The sequence below is a fragment of the Myxocyprinus asiaticus genome, chromosome 24, assembly GCF_019703515.2.
Source record: "Myxocyprinus asiaticus isolate MX2 ecotype Aquarium Trade chromosome 24, UBuf_Myxa_2, whole genome shotgun sequence".
Lineage (NCBI taxonomy): Eukaryota > Metazoa > Chordata > Actinopteri > Cypriniformes > Catostomidae > Myxocyprinus > Myxocyprinus asiaticus.
The window spans coordinates 19,702,987-19,723,446 of record NC_059367.1 but is presented as its reverse complement, the minus strand read 5'-3'; the positions used below and the strand labels follow the sequence as shown (position 1 = coordinate 19,723,446).

General features: G+C 37.5%; 1 protein-coding gene across 2 annotated transcripts; it reads left to right on the top strand.

The window, feature by feature from the left end:
• The first annotated feature begins 626 nt into the window (after nt 1–626).
• dclre1b (DNA cross-link repair 1B) lies at nt 627–19,548 on the top strand. 2 transcript variants are annotated; one of them, XM_051652478.1, is made up of 5 exons: nt 627–1,426; nt 2,039–2,204; nt 2,396–2,578; nt 6,397–7,449; nt 19,374–19,548. In XM_051652478.1, exons 1-5 carry the CDS (start codon nt 1,235–1,237, stop codon nt 19,427–19,429), a joined length of 1,650 nt encoding a protein of 549 aa, XP_051508438.1. In that variant the 5' UTR covers nt 627–1,234; the 3' UTR covers nt 19,430–19,548. The 2 variants fall into 2 exon arrangements, with proteins under 2 accessions (XP_051508438.1, XP_051508437.1); XM_051652477.1 differs by lacking the exon at nt 19,374–19,548 and having other exon boundaries at nt 6,397–8,078.
• Nucleotides 19,549–20,460: the final 912 nt, after the last annotated feature.

Here is a 20,460-nt window from a genome sequence, read left to right as displayed (position 1 = left end):
CGTAAATAATTGCAGGATTTTGCCGGACTTGATCCGAAACGCTCTAACAGACTTTCATTTGCCACATTTTTATGCATTTCTTAAGTAAACATTTCAAAGATAATATACCGGTATTTAAATATAAATCTACACAGTAAAGCGAAATATTTAGCTAATATGCAAACAGTGACACCATGTGGGTGCATCGCTGAATTTCAATTGAGAAAATATGCAATAGTCTATATTGTGAATTTCTCTCTTCATTAACTCTAAAGGGTCTCTCAGCGGCAAGGGCAAACGCCGTAATAAACTGAAATAAAAAATAACCAACCCAAAAAGATGAATGAGAAATTGGTATTTAGTCAGCGTTGTACAGAGCAATGTAAAACAATTTAAATTGTTGACACATACATATGCCATACTAACATCTTACAGGGAAAAAAAGAGGGCAGCTGTAACAAGAAAGGGAAAAAATGAGAAAACAAAGAAAAGAAAGAAAGAAAAAATAGGACTATTGTCACTAAACCACATTAATAGCATGATACTGTACTTTTTACTACAAAAACATTGTTATAAGGGGTGAGCTCAAACCAAGACATCTGCGAAATACGGCAACGCATGACGTCACATGACCTCGTGAGCGAGATGGAGGCGTGACTGTACACGTATTGTTTTGGCGGACAAAATAGCCGCAAATGCCAATGTATAGGAGTGTCTTATAAAGCGCGCTTAAACCGTTTGAAATAGTAAATGCACTACAAAAACTGACTGCGTGAGTCCAGCATGGGGTCCATCTGCACAAAAAAACAACACCGTCAGCTGCCTGGCTAACCGACCTGCTAAAACATTCGGATGAGCATTAACTGGCAAGAACGCTGTTTATTATATTCGTGCATAATTTTTATTGCCTGACATTTTGTGCCTTAATAAACTCCGCGAAACACTGCTCGCTGTTTTTTGCGATGTCGCTACATGCAGTGACAGATTAAATATATATGACAGTTTACCGCTAGTGTTGCTGGCTACTGCTGGGGTTATTTTCATTGTTACAGCAAAACGGTATACAAACCCTTGACAGTTCATGGTGTATATTTCGTGCCTTTGCTTCGCTGACAACACCGCTGTCCACCTCGCACAATATTACAGCAGTCACGCTTTTTGAACATCAACAAATCTTGTGTAACTGAAATGCAGCCTTTATTAACACGTTAGTTTCGGAAAACGTGTTAGGTTGAGCCTCCCTAAGCAGCACAAAATGAACGGAAAAGTCATACCGAATACTCCCATAGCCGTAGACTGTTGGCAGCTCCGAAAGTGCCATCATGTCCGTCTGTTTTTCCTGTCTCACATGCACGCGGATCACACATCTGGCCTTTCATCCACCTGGAGTCACAGACCCATCTACTGCTCACCTCTCACTGCCAAACTTCTCAAACTCAAACTGCAGGTGAGTGATACTCATTTTATTTTATTTATTGTCCATTAAGTTATTACAGTACTAATGCAATTCTCACAAAATAACTTTTTGAACTCACCTCCTCTATGATTGCATATTTTTTAATTTCCAACTTCAAAGTAATATTGATATTTAGGGAGGGGCAAGAAAAAGTGTCTTATTAAAAGCTGCAATTCTTGAATCAAGTAATGTTGACATAATTAGTTTGGAACAGTATTTCATTAATATTTCTAAAAGGAAGAAAAAGCAGTGAAACGATTTTGTTTTAAAAATTGATTTGACCTTTTACCTGATTGTTACACACCACTTGACATTTTTGAAGTCAATAAATCTTTTTTTTAATGCTATAAATGTTTTTCAAAATGTATGAAATCAACATGGACATAAATATTACATTTCTATTAACTTGGTATGTGTTTTAAACTAAACTTTTAAAAGATTTCTAATTTTTATGATTATTATTACCGGATAACCAGTTGACATGCATGATGGCTACTGTGAAAACAAAATGGCTTTAAATGTTGAATCCACACATGAGACCCATTTTCCAGTTTAATTCACAAATCCATATTTTGTGTCCTCTTGTTTTCCACTGATCCACAGGTCAAAGAGAAATGGATTCGTCCCTTGGAGATCGGGGAAGCCCACATGTTGTTATTAGATGATCTTGGGAAAGAACGACTGACAGTTACTCTAATAGATGCCAACCACTGTCCTGGGGCAGTTATGTTTCTTTTTGAGGGATACTTTGGCACGATACTCTACACTGGTGAGTGTTTGTATTTTTAGTAGTGAATGTTATAGAGATGCACAGTAAACTAACAATTTCTCTTTAAGAAAATAAAACCTTAAGTGGGATATTGCTGCTGAGATATTTTTGAAGGATGCTCACCTTTTAATTGTACTGTTAATACTTATAAATTCATTGTGTTTCTATCACATTTAACTGTATTATCATAGGTGACTTCCGTTATACCCCGTCCATGCTCCGTGAGCAATGTCTGAGGAACAACATTAATATTGATGAGCTATATCTGGACAACACAAACTGTGACCCGACTCGAGCCGTACCTTCTCGTCAGCGAGCCACTCAGCAAATTAAAGAAATCATTAGGGCTCATCCCGGATACACCGTAGTTATTGGTGAGACTCTCAGCCTTTTAACATACTATATCTGTCAAAAGCTACAAAACTCAGACTAAATGTTTGACATACACCGGCGGCCAAAAGTTTGGAATAATGTACAGATTTTGTTGTTTCGGAAGGAAATTGGTACATTAATTCACCAAAGTGGCATTCAGCTGATCACAAAATGTAGTCAGGACATTACTGATGTAAAAAACAGCACCATCACTATTTGAAAAATTCATTTTTGATCAAACCTAGACAGGCCCCATTTCCAGCAACCATCACTCCAACACCTTAACCTTGAGTAATTGAGCTAATTTTGTACTAGAAGATCACTTGCCATTATATCAAACACAGCTGAAAGCTGTTTGGTTCGTTAAATGAAGCTTAACATTGTCTTTGTTGTTTGTTTTTGAGTTGCCTTTTTTTTTATTTTTTTTATTTTTTATTTTTTTTTATTAAAAAAAGAAACAGCTTTCTCTAGAAGCTCATCAGTCAATCATTGTTTGAGGAATGAAGGCTATACAATGCTTGAAATTGCCAAAAAACTGAAGATTTCATACAAAGGTGTACTCTACAGTCTTCAAAGACAAATGACAACTGGCTCTAACAAGGACAGAAAGAGAAGTGGAAGGCCAGATGTACAACTAAAGTCTTTAGTTTGAGAAATAGACGCCTCATGTGTCCTCAGCTGACAGCTTTATTGAATGCTTCCCACCAGTTTCATGTACAACAGTAAAGAGAAGACTCGGGGGTGCAGGCCTTATGGGAAGAATTGCAAAGAAAAAGCTACTTTTGAAACAGAAAAACAAAAGGTTAGAGTGGACAAAGAAACACAGACATTGGACAACAGATAATTGGAAAAGAGTGTTATGGATCTTAACCCCATTGAGCTTTTGTGGGATCAGCTAGACTGTAAGGTGTGTGAGAAGTGCCCGACAAGACAGCCACATCTATGGCATGTGCTACAGGAAGCGTGGGGTGAAATGTCACCAGAGTATCTGGACAAAATGACAGCTAGAATACCAAGGATCTGCAAAGTTGTCATTGCTGCACGTGGAGGATTTCTTTGATGAGAACACTTTGAAGTAGTTTAAGAAGTTCTGGTTTAAGAAGTAATTGTTATTTTTCATGTTATTAATGTCCTGACTATACATCGTGATCAGTTGAATGCCACTTTAGTGAATAAAAGTACCAATTTCTTTCTATAAGAGCAAAAAACTTTTGGCCGCCAGTGTAATCTCAAAGTAGATTTGAGCAGCGCAATGGTGACCCCAAAAAAGTATTTGGACACTTAAAGCCACTTAAGCAACAGATAATTTTATTGCATTAGCAAAATATCAAACGAACTGATATATCCAAACATAGAACTAACTTGACTTTTTTTATCGATTTTTGCATTTACTTGCCCCACGGTCAGTTACCCATAAGTTCACAAAGGTGTTCTTGCAGAGGAATCAACTGGTGTGGATTGTTCCATCAGAAAGTGTCCAAATGCTTTGTCTTAATTTTGAACAATGAATGTGTGTGTGTGTGTGTGTGTGTGTGTGTGTGTGTGTGTGTGTGTGTGTGTGTGTGTGTGTGTGTGTGTGTGTGTGTGTGTGTGTGTGTGTGTGTGTGTGTGTGTGTGTGTGTGTGTGTGTGTGTGTATATATATATATATATATATATATATATATATATATATATATATATATATATACATACATACACATACAGTTGCAATCAAAATTATTCAACCCCCCTGACCAGCAATACATTCTGGTAATGTGAATTAAAACACATCAACTAAAACCTCAGTAAACAGTCAAAGTAAGTTTTTAATACACATTTGAGTGATTTTGAGAACAAAGAGTTCAGTTTACCCAAATTTTTAAATAAAAAAATAACAAATTCTCTCCACAAATGTCATGTCAAAAATATTCAACCCCCAAAGTCAATCATCTGTGGAGCATCCTTTATCCTTAATAACAGCAAATAAATGTTTCAGGTAAGTGTTCTCAGGCTTCGGACACACCTCTATTAGAATTTTTACACATTTCTCATGAGCAAAAGCTTCCAGCTCATTGACATTCTTTGGTTTCTGTGCTGCCACTGCTTCCTTGAAATCCCAACAAAGGTTTGCAATGGGATTTTAATGATGGACTGAAAGGGCCATTTAAGGACATTTCCACGACCTATTCCTGAACCAGATTTTGGACAACTTGGATATATCCTTGGTGTTATTGTCTTGCTGGAAAGTCCAGTGATCCCCGAGCTTCAATTTACACACTGAAAGCATCACATTTTTCATGCCAAAATGGCCTGATGAAAGAATCCATGGTGTCAGTCATATAGCCAGGATAGCCGTTTCCTGCAGCCGCAAAACACCCCCATAACAGGACTGACCCACCTCCATGCTTGACTGTGGGGATGGTGTCGTTCTTGTCATCATGAATAATTTATGAATAATTTAGATTGCAACTGTATATATATATATAATATATACATTTTAATGCCAACAAACTCAAAAAAGTGTGCTTATTGGCTATATTTAAAATAATAGTTGGTTTGATATTTTGTAATCTACTGGAATTATGTTTATTCACTTTTAAATGAGCCTCAGTTTTCCAGACATTTTTAGGGCCTTTGTATAAATTAATCAATGACAAACTAAATATAGTTTAATCTGGGATGTGTTGAACAATGTAATCGTATATCGACAATATCTGACAAATATTCTGATGCTGATTGCGACACTCATTGACAGATGATGATCAACATTATCAGGAAATTACAAAACCATGGAGCTGGGATGTTGCCAAAAATATTAAGTAGTAGCCTACAGGGGAATGAAATTAGCACCCGCCAAATACGGGTAGCCTATATCATGCACATAGCTTGTAATCTTGCTCATCTACCCACCACTGTGGTGGGCTAACTGTAAGATGTTTTGGAATGTCACATGACAAGAAATGCTGTTAGACACAAAGACATGCGCTTTAGGGAAACTCTTTAATATATTTTGACGAACTGATGAAAGAAAACCCACCAATGCGCATCTCTGATGCACCGTGTAGAAGGTTTCAGGAATAAGGAACGAAGCGGGTAGTGGGGTGGCAGTCCAAGTAAGTCAAGGTTTAATGGTTTTCAGCTTGACAACAGTTCATGCACTTTAGCTTCACAACTTCAGGCTTTCCTTGTTCCCGACTCTCTCCCTCACTGGCATTCTCGGTGGCCTTTTCAACTCTGCAGGTTCAATTTATAGCCTATAAATGTGTGAACCATTTATATTTAAATTATTATTAATGTTATGTTTACATTTATAATTGTCTTAAGATCTTAATTTGTATTTGTAAATGTATTTGTAAAAAAAAAAAATTTCTTTGTTTGTAATCTGTAATTTTCCACCTAGTTGTTGACAGATTCGTGCGTGATGGCAAATGGAAAGGGTGGTTATATACAATTTTTTTTTTTTTGACCACTTCGTAGTTTTAACTGGTTTTTCGTTTCATTTGAAGTGTAATTTGAATTTTTGAAATATCTTTGGTTTGAGCTCTTCGTGTTTCAATAAATTAATTAAACTTTTAAAGCACAATAAATGAAGCAAGAATATTCACAGATCCCTCAGCCTGGGAGTGGATGATGTAATCGGATATCGTGATCTTTTCGTGTAAAAATATTGTGAACATATTGCTTGCATATCGCCCAGCCCTATGTTGAAAAAAAAAAAAAAAAAGCCTTATGGCTTAGCAAAGAGACTAAGTTACTAAATTCATGTCACAATGCATTTTGAATAATTTTTCTGATTTGTTACAATAATTAGTTTAAAATTAATTATCTAAACCTTACAGGTCTGTACTCTCTGGGTAAAGAGTCTCTGTTGGTGGAGCTGGCTATGGAGTTTAAAACATGGGTGGAGGTTGATATAGAGCGTCTAGATACCCTGCGAGTTCTGGAGCTCCCAGATGTTTTCACCACCGAACCTGGTACGGGCCGTATTCGTGTAGTCGCTCAGTCTAAGATCAACGCCGCCAACCTGCTGGCCTGGAATAAGGAGCAGCCTACCATAGCTATACTGCCAACCAGTCGCCCCATGGTCTCCTGCCACCCTAACGTCCATGTGGTGCCTTACTCTGACCATTCCTCTTACCAGGAACTTGAGGACTTTGTGTCAGCCCTGCGTCCCATCTCACTGGTGCCCATTGTAGGCAGCTGCTTGCCTTACTTCTCTTCCCTTCTGAGCCCTCGCAAGAAGCACAGAGAGCTAGTGATTCCAGAGTCGGTCCAGCACTACATGATGACCCAGCCTAAAATTCAGGCCTCCACAAACAGTATGACAAGTGTCTTTCAAAGAGCATCTTGTCCAGAGTCTCGGGGGGTGGTGTTTGAATCTCCTGGATCTAAATTAAGTCAAATTAGTCATGATGAGGGGGACCCGGACATTACTGTGGTCGAGGAGAATTCAGAGATGGATCGAGACTCCGACTACATCCTTTTAGACATGAGCACTGACTCGTACCATCGAGAGAACAGCCCACACAGCAAGCGTCTGAAACTCATCCGAATTGAATCAGAAGATGTTGTCATGGTCAGCAGCATCCTTCCTCCGGATGACAATGAATCCATCACTATGCTTAAACTTGTAGGATCACCTACATCACCTGAATCTCAAATGAAAGGACCCAAGAAGAAGAGCCCTCAAATGGGTAGCGCCAATTCTAGAGAGATGTGTTCTTCAATGGACAGCATCAGTATCCATGACCACACCTGTGTTACCGCTGTAGCTGCACTCATACCTTCTGAAACACGACCAGTGACTTCTGCCTTGAACCTTACGTTAGACAGAGAGCAGATTGAGCAGTGGCTCCTCAAGAACTTCACCATACCTCAGGAGGAACTCAAAGGTGAGCAAGTGTTGTTGGGCCTCCATGAAAAGTATCCCCTTACTCCAGTTGATCTTCCTAAACCAGCAGGTGACCCCCTTGAAGCAGCTATAAAGAGAATCAGATCTAAATAGAGTGATTTGTGATGTTTATGTACAGTGAAGCTGCCACTTCCACTATGAAACGATAAACATTTAATGTGAGTAACTCATCTGTATGAGACCTTTTTTTTTTGCCCTTTGCCTTTACGTTTAATTTAAGAGAATTGTTTCCATCACAGCACTGGCTAACACATCATATGTGACAACTCCATTGTAAGCATCATTAAGTATTTTATTTTTAGTTACCATGTATTATTGTAATTTAGATATCAACAGTATTGTGGTTATGTCTCTGTAACTTGCAGTGCCAGTAACTAATTATAATATGTAAGGCATTTTTTCTTTTCATGAAAGCTTGTGTTCCTACCAAACTATTTAACTCTGATGGTATTCTTTTCATCATGGTAACACTGTCTTAAATTTGACTTAATTTTCTTATGTAGCATGACTTACATATGTAGCATCACCAGGCTCCTTTTTGTGGTAGACACACTGTTATTTTCAGATTTTTTTATTTTTATTATTTTATTAAAATAGTTGTTTCTTGTACTGCTGGGCCAAAATCAGCTTGCCTGTGGCTTATTGCTTATGATAAATCTGTTTTACTATTAGGAATGTTTCCAAAGTAATTTCAGCATATGGTTTTGTAGACTGTCTAAGCAATAAATATTTCTGTCTCATTTGTAGAGTATGGAAGAAACATTGGTTTAGGCTGTGTGAATTATAGGCTCTCGGTTTAACCAGAAGATGGCAGAATAGTTCAGTACTCTAAAGCTCAAACTCTGCCACAAACAATATACAGTACAGTTACTTAAGCAGTGTATGGGAAATTATTCAGAATTAATCTGATTTTACAATTGCTTACAAATGGCAGAGAGAGCATGGTGCTAGCCATGCCAAAATCAAGGGTTTCATTTCTAGAGAACGTGCACTGATAAAATGTACAGTCACTGAGAACTTTATTAGGAACACTATTGTCCTAATAAAGTGACCGATGTGGTCTTTTGCTGTTCTAGCCCATCTGCCTCAAGGTTCGACATGTTGTGCATTCTGAGGTGCTATTCTGCTCACTACAGTTGTACAGAGTGGTTATCTGAGTTACCATAGCCTTTGTCAACTTGAACCAGTCTGGCCATTCTCTGTTGACCTCTCTCATCAACAAGGCATTTCCATCCACAGCACTGGATGTTTTTTAGTTTTTGCACCATACTGAGTAAACTCTAGAGACTGGCACGCCACGGTTCAAATCACTGAGATCACATTTTATCCCCATTCTTATAGCAGATGTGAACATTAACTAAAGCTCCTGACCCATTTCTGATGATTTTACACATTGCACTGCTGCCACATGTTTTGCTAGAGGTGCAATCAAAATTATTCAATCCCCCAGACCAGCAATACATTCTGGTGATGTGAATTAAAACATCAACTAAAACCTCACTTATAGTCAAAGTAAGTTTTTAATACACATTTGAGTGATTTTGAGAACAAAGAGTTCAGTTTACCCAAATGTTTAAATAAAAAATAACAAATTCTCTCCACAAATGTCATGTCAAAAATATTCAACCCCCAAAGTCAATCATCTGTGGAGCATCCTTTATCCTTAATAACAGCAAATAAATGTTTCAGGTAAGTGTTCTCAGGCTTCGGACACCCCTCTATTAGAATTTTTACACATTTCTCATGAGCAAAAGCTTCCAGCTCATTGACATTCTTTGGTTTCTGTGCTGCCACTGCTTCCTTGAAATCCCAACAAAGGTTTGCAATGGGATTTTAATGATGGACTGAAAGGGCCATTTAAGGACATTCCACGACCTATTCCTGAACCAGATTTTGGACAACTTGGATGTATCCTTGGTGTTATTGTCTTGCTGGAAAGTCCAGTGATCACCGAGCTTCAATTTACACACTGAAGGCATCACATTTTTCATGCCAAAATGGCTTGATACCTGAAAGAATCCATGGTGTCAGTCACATAGTCAGGATAGCTTTTCCTGCAGCCGCAAAACACCCCCATAACAGGACTGACCCACCTCCATGCTTGACTGTGGGGATGGTGTCGTTCTTGTCATCACCTTGTCATCTTACTCCAGATGTACTGCTGACCCATGGGTCTAAAACTCATTTTCAGTTTAGTGTCATACGTCTATAAAACCTTAGAGGACTCCACAGGTCTTTCCTAATTACTTCTCGAATATTCAAGTCAACATTTCCCTTGGTGAAGTTTTGCTTTCTTCCACACCCCAAGAAGGTTGCTGTTCTACCATATTTAAAAAAATGTGTGAATGGTACTGCCAACTTTGTCTATTGGAAAATGAATTTTAGCCATGACCTTTCTTGTGTGATGAAATAATCTCCTCTATTAGCTTTTGAGACAGATTATTTTTATTGCATTTTTTGCATAGAAATAAATTTTTGCTTACAACACTAAACTTAAATTTTAAAACTTAAGTGCCATTGCAGATTGATGACTTGATTTTGTTTTAAAACAATTATTTGTGTAGCCTTACATATTTAAGAAACAGCTACATGCAATAGGGGTTGAATAATTATGACATGGCTGTATTTTAAAAAATGTTTTGCTATTTAGAAATATTAGGTTATATGTTCACATTATGACTTTGAATGTGTCACTCAACTGATATAGATGTAAAGTTTAAAAATTCTGGGTCATCAGAAAAGCTTACCTTTAAAAATCCTTACTGCCTTAGGGGGGTTAAATAATTTTGATTGCAACTGTAGTTGGATAACTGCATGCAAGTAGGTGTACAGGTGTTTCTAAAAAGGTGCTTTGTGAGTGTATACTGTATCTTGAATGCACAAAGTCACTTTTGATAAATGCATCTGCCAAATGCACTAATGTAAATAGGCACAGCAGAAATCTACACATTTCACTTTAAGATTCAAAAGCTATTAGTGAAATACTGTGATTTCAGTTCAAATTTAAATATGAGCAATTTAACCTCTGTAGGCGAAAGTTCTGTTACAGTAGATGGGAACATTTACACCACTGACAGTCTGATTAAATTAGCAGGCATTAGATTAGCATCCCCTTCTCAATCTGTTGCATGATCATGCATCACAGATGGGAACAGCAACTGAAATTGCCACAACCCCAACCAGCCTGATGCCTACATTACAACTTGACTGCAGTTCAACTGGTAGATTTACAGCACATCTAGCAGTGAGACATTTTAGGTGTTTCAGATCAATTTAAATGTACAAAGAATGCGCACCACGTAAAAAATTCCACTTAAACCATTCTACAGTGTGAACAGATTATCCATAAGGATTTGTCTCTGTCATTAATGTCAGTGCCTCATATTCAGTATGATATGAACAAAACAAGAGTGGATCAATGTATAATTCATACATAGAGATGTCAGAGCGTTGTAATTTAGCATTCACCAGCTTGTGTCAATGCCTGGCTGTAATACATATTTAGAAAGACTGAATATTCCAAATGCCTCTATTTACTATTGTATCCACGTATTGGGAGATTGTCGGTATGTGATTGGGGCTGCTACGAAATATGCAACTGAGCCAGGCTGTCCTATAGTCATTCCAGTTGAGTTATGTTTTATTCACCTCTGGTGTTTGCACAGGCTCACTGTCCTCATAAAGGATGAATGGTTTGATGTATCAGGGGGACTGTTTGCATTCCAGATGAGGCCATATCCACATTAAAACACTCTCTAGACTGAGATGATCCAGCACAAACAACCTTATATCTGGCTAACATCCCCTAGAATGATGGCCAACCGCTGGCTCAGCCACCAAAGGGAAACTACAGACTGACTCCCTACAGCAGCCAGTGAGAAAGAGCCATTGGCCTAAATGAGTAAATCAAACTCTCTGTGTTATCACCGCATGGTTGAACATCAGGCTGGATAGTCCTATCTGTTTTGGTTGATAAGTTATTTCCTGATTCCAGGGTCTAACCTTACACCAGTCATCAAGGCTAATAATTACCAATATGAAACAGATAGCTCTGGTCCTCTAGGGTGATTCGCCTTGAGGCGTTTCAAAGGTGCTGATATTTAGTATAAAAGACTGGGATGTTTTTAGTGTTCGTAGCACTCCACTTATTTTTTTGCTACATTCCATAGCAGAGTATGTGCTCAGATTTCCAGACTCCTGCTGTGAGTGGGGTTTCTCTCACCAGTGAGTGCAAAATGGAAAACCTGGAGTGGAGCTGTATCGAAATTATTAGAGAATGCATGGAGGAAAAATTGCTGTTGCTCCACTTATTAAAACTCATTTGTGCTTGTGTGTCTTGACATAAGAACCAAATAAGGTTTAATGTAACTGAGGTCTCACCATATTGGATTTTTATTCTCTGTATATGTACATGAGTTGAATGATGATTTGATGATGAGTTTATTTGATTTGAAAGTGAATAATTACTTCAATTTCAATCTGTTTACCAAAAAAATTATTGAATGCCTTCAGAAGACTTAATATGATGCATGCATTAAGCTTTAAAATGAGGCATCCACTGCTATTATGGAAATCAGTGATTACGACATTCTTTAAAACATCTAATTTTGTGTTCTGCAGAGATAAGAAAGTCATATGGGTCTGTAACGACCTGAGGGTGAGTAAATAAAGACAGAATTTTAATTTTGGGGTGAACTATCCTTTTAATCCTCCAATGAGCAACAAGTCTGACTCTAGTTACCACTCCAAGTTGGTTTGTGAATAGGAACATCTTGGCACAAAGCGCTGACTGGTCTTGATTATTGATTGCTGGTGTAGAGTAAGAATATAAGAAAAGAACTGAGCTTGCTTGAAGCTTGGTTTCATTCATCCTTATTTCAACCTTTTTATACACTGAGACTCACTCAATGCTCAAGCATTTTACAGTGTTTTCTCTAGTGCCCGACTGAAATATCGGTCGGCCGATATAAGCCTTTCACCGATATATTGGTATCGGCATATATTTTACAGATATGCGCAGATATGAAAACTTTTTCAGAACATATAATGCAGAAAACAATGCTTTAGAATTGGTGTTATTACGTAGTTTGTCCAGCAGAGCGTGCTCCGACTCCACTGTTTACAGAGCTGACTCTGAACTGATGGTGGCTCTGCAGACAGGGCAGAGTTAGGCAGTGCGGAGTTGAGCGGCCTTTTCTCGGTAAGCTGCTAACTAGTTTGTGAAATACATACTGGAAAGTTATTTAAAAATGACCCCATCATTTTCCCTTTTCAATATAACTAATATAACGTTAACCCTGTCCCTGACAACCATGTCACTCATGTCTGTTTGCTGTTAGCCAGCTATAGTTTGTCAGTGCAGTAAGTAATGTAGCAGATTGAAAAGTAAATATCAGAGCATCTTTTTGCAGCTCAGCAGACAACGGTGCGGTGGTGGATTGTGTCTGTTGAGTGTTGATTTCTTGCTATGCTGTTACCTAGTTGGTGAGACACAATGCTGGAAAGTAAATAAAGTCCATCTTTTACTCTCCGTGACAACGAGCTTATAGCTAACTAGCTAACCACGTAGCTACTTTCATTGTTGTCAGCTGAGTGGAAGCTAATGTGTAAACATGTATTCACCAAACTGTTTTTACAAGTTTGGTACCCCCTTCAACTGAACAATTCCAGTTGTTGCATTTACAAAATGTAATGTTTAAAAGTCTGCTTTTCCACCGTTGAAAGTTTCCCCTGAACTTGTATAAGAGAATACGGTGTAACACCGCTGCTGCCGTTTATCTCTGGTCTCGGCAGGTGTAAATGCTTCTTGTTTTACAACCTGCCAATAATTGACTGGCAGTATTAAAATAGTCAGCATTTGACTGATACTAAACAGTACTGATGTTTATTTAGCTATTTATTTTATTTGAATATATTCTTTATTTAAATGGTCAGCAACTGACTGATACTAAACTGTACTGATGTTTATTTAGTTATTAATTTTATTTGAATGTATTCTTTATTTTAATGGTCAGCAACTGACTGATACTAAACATACTGTAATGATATTTATTTAGCTATTTATTTTATTTGAATGTATTCTTTATTTAAATGGTCAGCAACTGACTGATACTGAACATACAGTACTGTTATTTCTTAAGCTATTTTTTGTATTTTTATTTATTCTTTATTTTCTCAATACTCTGACTTAGAGAGGGAAGAACTGTATTATGCTTGGGGAGATGATGCTGTATCCTGCACTGCAGATGTGCTGATCAGAGACCAGAAGAACTGTTGTGATTTGAGATCAAACTGAGAATGGAGGAACATTCCAGAGGAGTAGGAGTATGAGAATCCAACACATTTACCCTGGATTTTATACATCACACATTCTCATATCACTTCTGCAGGCTCAAGCTTTTCTATGTTTTGCCTTGATAACTTTAAGCACAAATAAGTCATAGAGTAGGCTGAATTAGGGTGATGTGGCACACCTATACAGTAAGCTCTGATGTGTTTATTTTTTGCTATTTTACAAGCAAGTCTAATGCTAACATAACCATATTCTAGCTAGGTTGTCATGTAATCTCAACTGTGAAAGTGTTGGAAAAACAAGAACCCAATAGTTAGTGACATAAGATTTATTGGTCCCACTATATCAAACGCTTCTCAAAATGTGGTACAGAATGGTTTTACAATTCTAGGACAGATACATTTATAAAATGAGGTTATTCTTATGTGTACAATTGTTTAAAGGGATAGTTTGCCCAAAATTAGAATTCTGACATAATTTTATGTCATCAAATTATGATGTTCCAAACTCGTATTCCTTCATTTTTGCCATGGAACACAAGAGATTTTTGGCATAATGTTCAACATGATCACACAGGAAGTTGCTTCCGAATGTTTCAGTACTCTGACATCGACCCCATTATGCAGAGTCACTGATAAGCGCCATTTCCCATCAGACATTTTTGCATCAGTTCAAATGTGATTACCATTCCCTGTGATAGTGTGTTGCGTTAGCAATGTGGGAGACCTGGGTTCTTGTCCCACAAAACCAGGAAGTAATCATGTTCGCATAATCAGTGACAAGCATGATTCAGAGGTTCCATTTTCCTTCTCTGACATTAAATGTTTACTCCACTAATGGTTAGGTTTAGTGTTGGGGGTTGAGTTAAGTGGTAGAGTTAATAAAATATGCATTCCTCTTCACTGTATTATGTATAATTTACAGCTAATAACAACTAACTTTTGGCTTTTGAAACTGGAGTTCACACATGCCCTTACGTTTAAAAACACTTCCCGCTTCGGCCACTAAGGGCAGTGCTCTGAATTTCGGTAAACACAGACCAAGTTTAGATCAAAAGTTAACCTACTGTTTCCGAATTCACTGTGAGATCCGTCTGGAACATTAGACTCAGTCACCATCCAATTTCATTGTATCTTTTTTCAATATAATGAAAGTAAATGGTGATTGAGTCCTTTCATTATTCAGATTTATAATAATGAGCAGATTTTTAAATATTTTTAAGTTTATGTTAAATATTTTATTGCAATTTCAGGTATTACAGTAGCTACAATGCTGCAGTGGCCTCGATAACACAAGTCACTTATGAAACTATTCCCCTGTGATATCTCCCTCTCTCTTTTCCTCTATCTCTCATTTGGTCAAAGAGGCTTGGCTTTACCCTTATTCACCTGTATAATACGAGGAAGTTTAAGCCAAGCTGTAGTGCTTCTGGTAGTTTAAATTAGACATGGAGCAATCCAACAGTCCCTGTACCCACTGCTTATTATGTGTCCCAGACAGGGGGTCCTTATTCAACAAGAGCCAAGACAGCTTTAATGAGAGAGAAAAAGAGAGTCATGGATATGTATGTGTTTGAATGCATATGTAAATGACAAGAGAGATATCAGTCATGTTGAAGCTCTGTAGTTATGACATTAGTTAGATCTAATTAGATAATTTCAAAATGTACATGAAAAACTTGGAGATGTCACACCAAAGGAAATTCATTCAAGTATCAAAGGATAGTTCACCCCAAAATATTATTTTATCATCAACTCATGCTCATGTTGTTTCAAAATGAATCATTCTCTTTTGAGTAATTTCAACTTCTTTTACAGTGCTTTGATGTCTTTTTTGGAGCTTAACAGATGTACTACTGTATATGAACTGTTGTTATATGGAAGAGTTGCATTAAGATTCTTCAAAATATCTCATTTTGAGTTTTGTGGAAAAAATAAAAGCATACCGGTTTTGAATGATGTGTGGGTACTGTATATAATAACAGAATAAAACATTTTGGGTGTACTTTTCCTGAAATAAAATCTTCAGAGAACACTGTGATAGATCTCTTGCTTATTCATGAAGGAGGAAGCGGGGTCCATGTAAACAGTCCATGCGAGTCTTTTTATTTTCAACACCTTTCAGCATAACACACACAAACTAATGCTTTTCAGCAGCACATTCAACACACAGACAATACGGCTTCATGCGTCGCTCTCTCTCCCCTCCGGCGGTCTGGACTGCTCTTATATCCCTTTCCAGCTCTCACTGCAACACAAAACAGATATTAGAGATCATTTCCCACAGGTGTCAATCCTTACCGCTTTCCTCTCCCGGCCTCGCTCTCCACAGAATGTCGCTTGACAACACCCTTATCTCCACAAACACAGATGTATATTCCCTTCTGAAAAAGCAGCCTAAACCAACCTAAGTTGGTTTGCTGGTCTTAGCTGGTCTCCCTGCCTGGTCAGGCTAGTCAGTTGGCTGGTTTTAAAGGGCACTTGTTTTGGGGCAGCTGAGCTCCAGCTTTGCCAGGCAGAGGAGACCATCTTAATTAGCGAACAAGTTTACACTAAAGATTACACAAAAACCTTTGTTTATTTTAGTTTAACCTGTTGTAATAGTTTGGTTTAGTTTAACAGCACCAAACAATACATTAGCAGTTTATTACGATACATCAGGTTGTTCTGTTCTCCTCTGAGTAAAGTGATTGATTTGTGGCAAATGTCTGAAATTTTCTAAGCAGAAAAACATTAAACTGCTCGCTGCATTTGAAAATGAATTCTGTTGTTTGGCTCAAATATTTCTCAAATTAACACACAAATTAGATGTTTACCAAAATGCTCTGCTCATGTTTTTGGATCATAAATATGTAATAATAATAACTATTTATATAGTACCTTTTACCAACCTCAGTCTGATAGCTCTCTCCTTGTTATCTGTTAATGTGTTGATTTTTGTGTTTGAGCACATGGCTCTGTTTTTTGTCTGCCATGTGCTCTTCTGACCTAGCCCATTTGTTTCCTCTTGCCACGCCTCCTCATTTAGTCCTTGTCATGTTAATTGTCTGCACCTGTCCCTCATGTGTTTTCATCTATATATTGTGCCTTCTTCCTCTTGTGTTTGTTGAATCATTTTGTTTGTCAGTTCTTCTGTTCCAGTATTGTTCCTTGTTATTATTTTTTTATTCTGGTTTGTTTTCTCTCTCCTGTGAGTTTTGTGTTTGCTTGTTTGTTTTCTGTAGTTAATAAAATATATTTATTTTCACTCATTCCTGTGTTTTTAGCAAGTCTTAAAAACAGACACAGATTCAACAGATCTGTAATGTAGATTTTGTTGTTTCTGTGCAGCCCTTTAGTGAGAATATTTTGATATTTGATTCACTCTCTGAATATAATGTCGTGTCTTGTTAAGACACCCATGTATTATTGACTGTCAAAGTTGTAATTCACACAAAAAAATATGCAAAGGTGCAATGAAATGCTTCGTCTAATAGCTAGATTTCTTTGTCTTTAGCTGTCCCAGATTTCAGATGACTTTTGTTGAAAATTCCCCCTGGTTTCTCTATTTTGGGCATATGCTTTTTATTGGAGTGAATTGTTTTTATTTTTTTTATTTATTTTTTTTTGTGTTTTAAAAGCCAGGCTGGCTCACGGCATATTGGCAGAAAGCATTAGTGTTTTCAGCACGTTGATGACCTTGGACCTGTCTTCCCTTCAGCCAAATCTCTCATAGAGGGAGTGTCCTCTCTGCTGGAATGGAAACAGACAGCAAATAAATGCCTGATGCACTAACAAACAAAGCTAGAGATGCTTTTTAATAGCTTCAATCATTACTAAACTAGATAGGTAAAGTTTGTCAAGACAAACTTTGGTGTTGGTTTGGCAAAGCCTTGTCTGAAAGTTCATTTGAAAAAAATAATTAGATAGAAAGTCGTGTTTGAATTTCTGTAATTACGAGATGGCAACTTGGAGATTCTCAGAGCTATTCATGTCCTGGGACCTTGAAAGTTATTTGCTTCCATGGCAACACTTATAATGGCAAAACAGCTTTGTTGTTAATAATAGCAGAATATTTGTAACAACATTAATTAATTTACCTTAGTATGTTGTTGCAAAATGTTTAAGAACAAAGAAAGTGCTCCAGTTAACAATGGCATAATAAAATAACATATCAAACAGAAATATGTTTTCACTATTACCTTTAACTGTTGAGGCTGCTGCCATATTGGTTGTTTTTACATGACTTCATGACTGTCAAGTTGGAGCTTTCGTAGAATTCCAAGTTTACAACTTTTAATTACAAGTTCTACGAAGACGTGAACACATTTTACAAGTCTGAATCTCATAAGTACAGTAATTATGACATGACGTGAACGCAACATAACGTTTTGGGTTTGCTGACATCAAATCAGTAATCCCCCCCCCCCCAATCCTGAATATGTGGTTACATCAAGATACTTTATGAATCGCATCCTAATTCAGACTGTTACCATTGTTTATGTTCACACGGTACTCCTGTTGTTATTTTGCCAATTTCCATGTGACAGGGAAGCAATTCAGGCTAGTGAGATGCCGACTTTAATATACTGTAATATAAAGGATTTTAGACCCATTTGTTTACTGGGCTGCCTGGCGCGACGTTGCAGAAATAGAACCCATTCGAAAACAGAATGCCCTGACACTCCTCACGTGTCGCGGCTGGTTAGGACAAAAACTCTGATTAACATGGAAAAGATACCTTTTATTGCAGGTTGCGGTGTCACATCACGTCTGGTTAGGACACCTTGTAAGTCTCGTGGAAGTTCTAGAATGGCTAACATCGCTTACAGCACCTTAAGCAATTTAAAGGCCTTGTGTAGGTTTGTATATGCATAAAAAAAATTGACAGTTGGAGTTCGAACATTCTGTCAATGTACAGTAAGTCTATGGGATTTAGGGGATTTTAGATTGTTGGCTGTGCGAAAAGTGAAATTTCCAATCAGTAAGAAAAGTCATAGCAACTTGAGCCAGAAGAGCCTAAAGGTCTTTGCCAAGTTTGGTGGATGTAGCTTAAAAGCTCTGTTACAGTCAGAAATTTTGGTCTAGGTTTAAAGATTTAGAAAAACGCCTAAACCAATTCTGTAGAAAAACAGTATGTTGGCTTTGTCAAGCCAACATAATGAAGGACTTTTAGTCCATAACTAGTCTCTCTGTTCTTTGTGGATTTTTATATGCTATGGAATGCTTTCCTCCCAGATGGTTCGGACTATGCTTTGGATCTGTTCTTTAAAAAAAAAAAAAAAAACATTGTCCAGACTTTTCATTCTTTTTTTCTGTTAGACTGATATAAGTCAAGCTGCCAATGAAAACAGCTTTTTCTGTTTCTTCACAGAAATATCTAGAATTAATTTGGCATTAGTACTCAAGCTAATTAACTTATACAGTGGTCTTTGAAGGGACTATCAATCAGTCTCCATCTCCCTTGGTAACAGTGAAAAATAGATTTTGATTTCAAAGTGTTCCACTCATTATGGAACAGCTGAAGGCCTCAAGATGCGGGACGGCAATTTAGCCCATGCATTTTACACTAGAGAAAATGAATAAATTCAGTATCAGTTGTCTCTCTCCCTCTCTCTCCCTCTCTCTCTTCAGGTGATGCAGCTGATGTGTCAGAAGTGAATATTATTAAACGCTCGGGAGGCTCTTGAAGGAGGAAACACACCAGCTGGCCCCAGGGAGTGCACTGATTGGATGGGAAGTTCACCATGAATTGTCTAACTTTTTCATTGCCATGACAAAAGGACTGTGATTAAATGACAAGTCTGGGCAGTGCTTGCGGTTCTATTGCTTAACCATTGTCAGTTAGCTAAATTTCTACCCATTCTTTACTTTTAATTTGTATCAAGATGGCCTGTTGTAGTCACCTCTCTTTGAGTCTAAACACAGAACTGACTAAATGTACTACAAAGCAATTATTTAGCATTTAGCAAGCAAGTACATATAATGAGCACACAATAGACTGTTCTCTTGATACAATGGATGACTAGCTAATGACATTTATTGTTACTTTCACTGTTTTAGAGGAAACTACACCAATGTACACCACGTCACCACTGCAACTGCTATCAATCGCATGGAGAGAGTAGAGTGACTAATCATTCAGAATACATGAGAAACCCAGTGGACATACAGTGAATAGACTTATGTAAATGCACACCTGTCTCTGGGGGAGCCAACTGAGGCATCTAACATGAATTAATGAGAAAATCTCTGTTCTCTCATTAAAGGCTGCTTCGGTTTGTAATAGACTGTAACAGTTTGTAACTGATGGATTATTCATGAAGAAGAAACTCATGCATACAAAAAATAAATAAAAATTCTCTGCAATCTTCTCAAAAAGTGTTGGCATTCTTTTATTCATTGTCATTTTTAAGGCAATCCATTACAAATTTCACACACACCACGGGAATTTCAACAGCAATGTTCTATGTTTGGTTTGGAAATAGCTCACCATGCAAAACAACTGAGATAAAGATAGGTAAAGAAGAAGAGTAAAAGAGAGAAGGAAAAGGAATCCTGCAAGGATGGGATGTGTCATGCTTTGCATAAAGGTTAGGATAAGACAAGTAAAGGAAGCGTAATGCAGCGCAACAGGTCATGAGGACAAAGGACAGTTCACTGAACCTGTCAGGCATTTTGGCACAATCATGCATATCTCACGAAGCAAATGTTGGCACTG

What these genes read in the sequence shown, in the direction of transcription:
- dclre1b (XM_051652477.1), top strand. Translation starts at nt 1,235, where the DNA reads ATGAACGGAAAAGTCATACCGAATACTCCCATAGCCGTAGACTGTTGG. An exon ending in TGGCACGATACTCTACACTG is followed by an intron (nt 2,205 to 2,395) that starts GTGAGTGTTTGT and finishes GTATTATCATAG; the next exon opens with GTGACTTCCGTTATACCCCG. An exon ending in CGGATACACCGTAGTTATTG is followed by an intron (nt 2,579 to 6,396) that starts GTGAGACTCTCA and finishes TAAACCTTACAG; the next exon opens with GTCTGTACTCTCTGGGTAAA.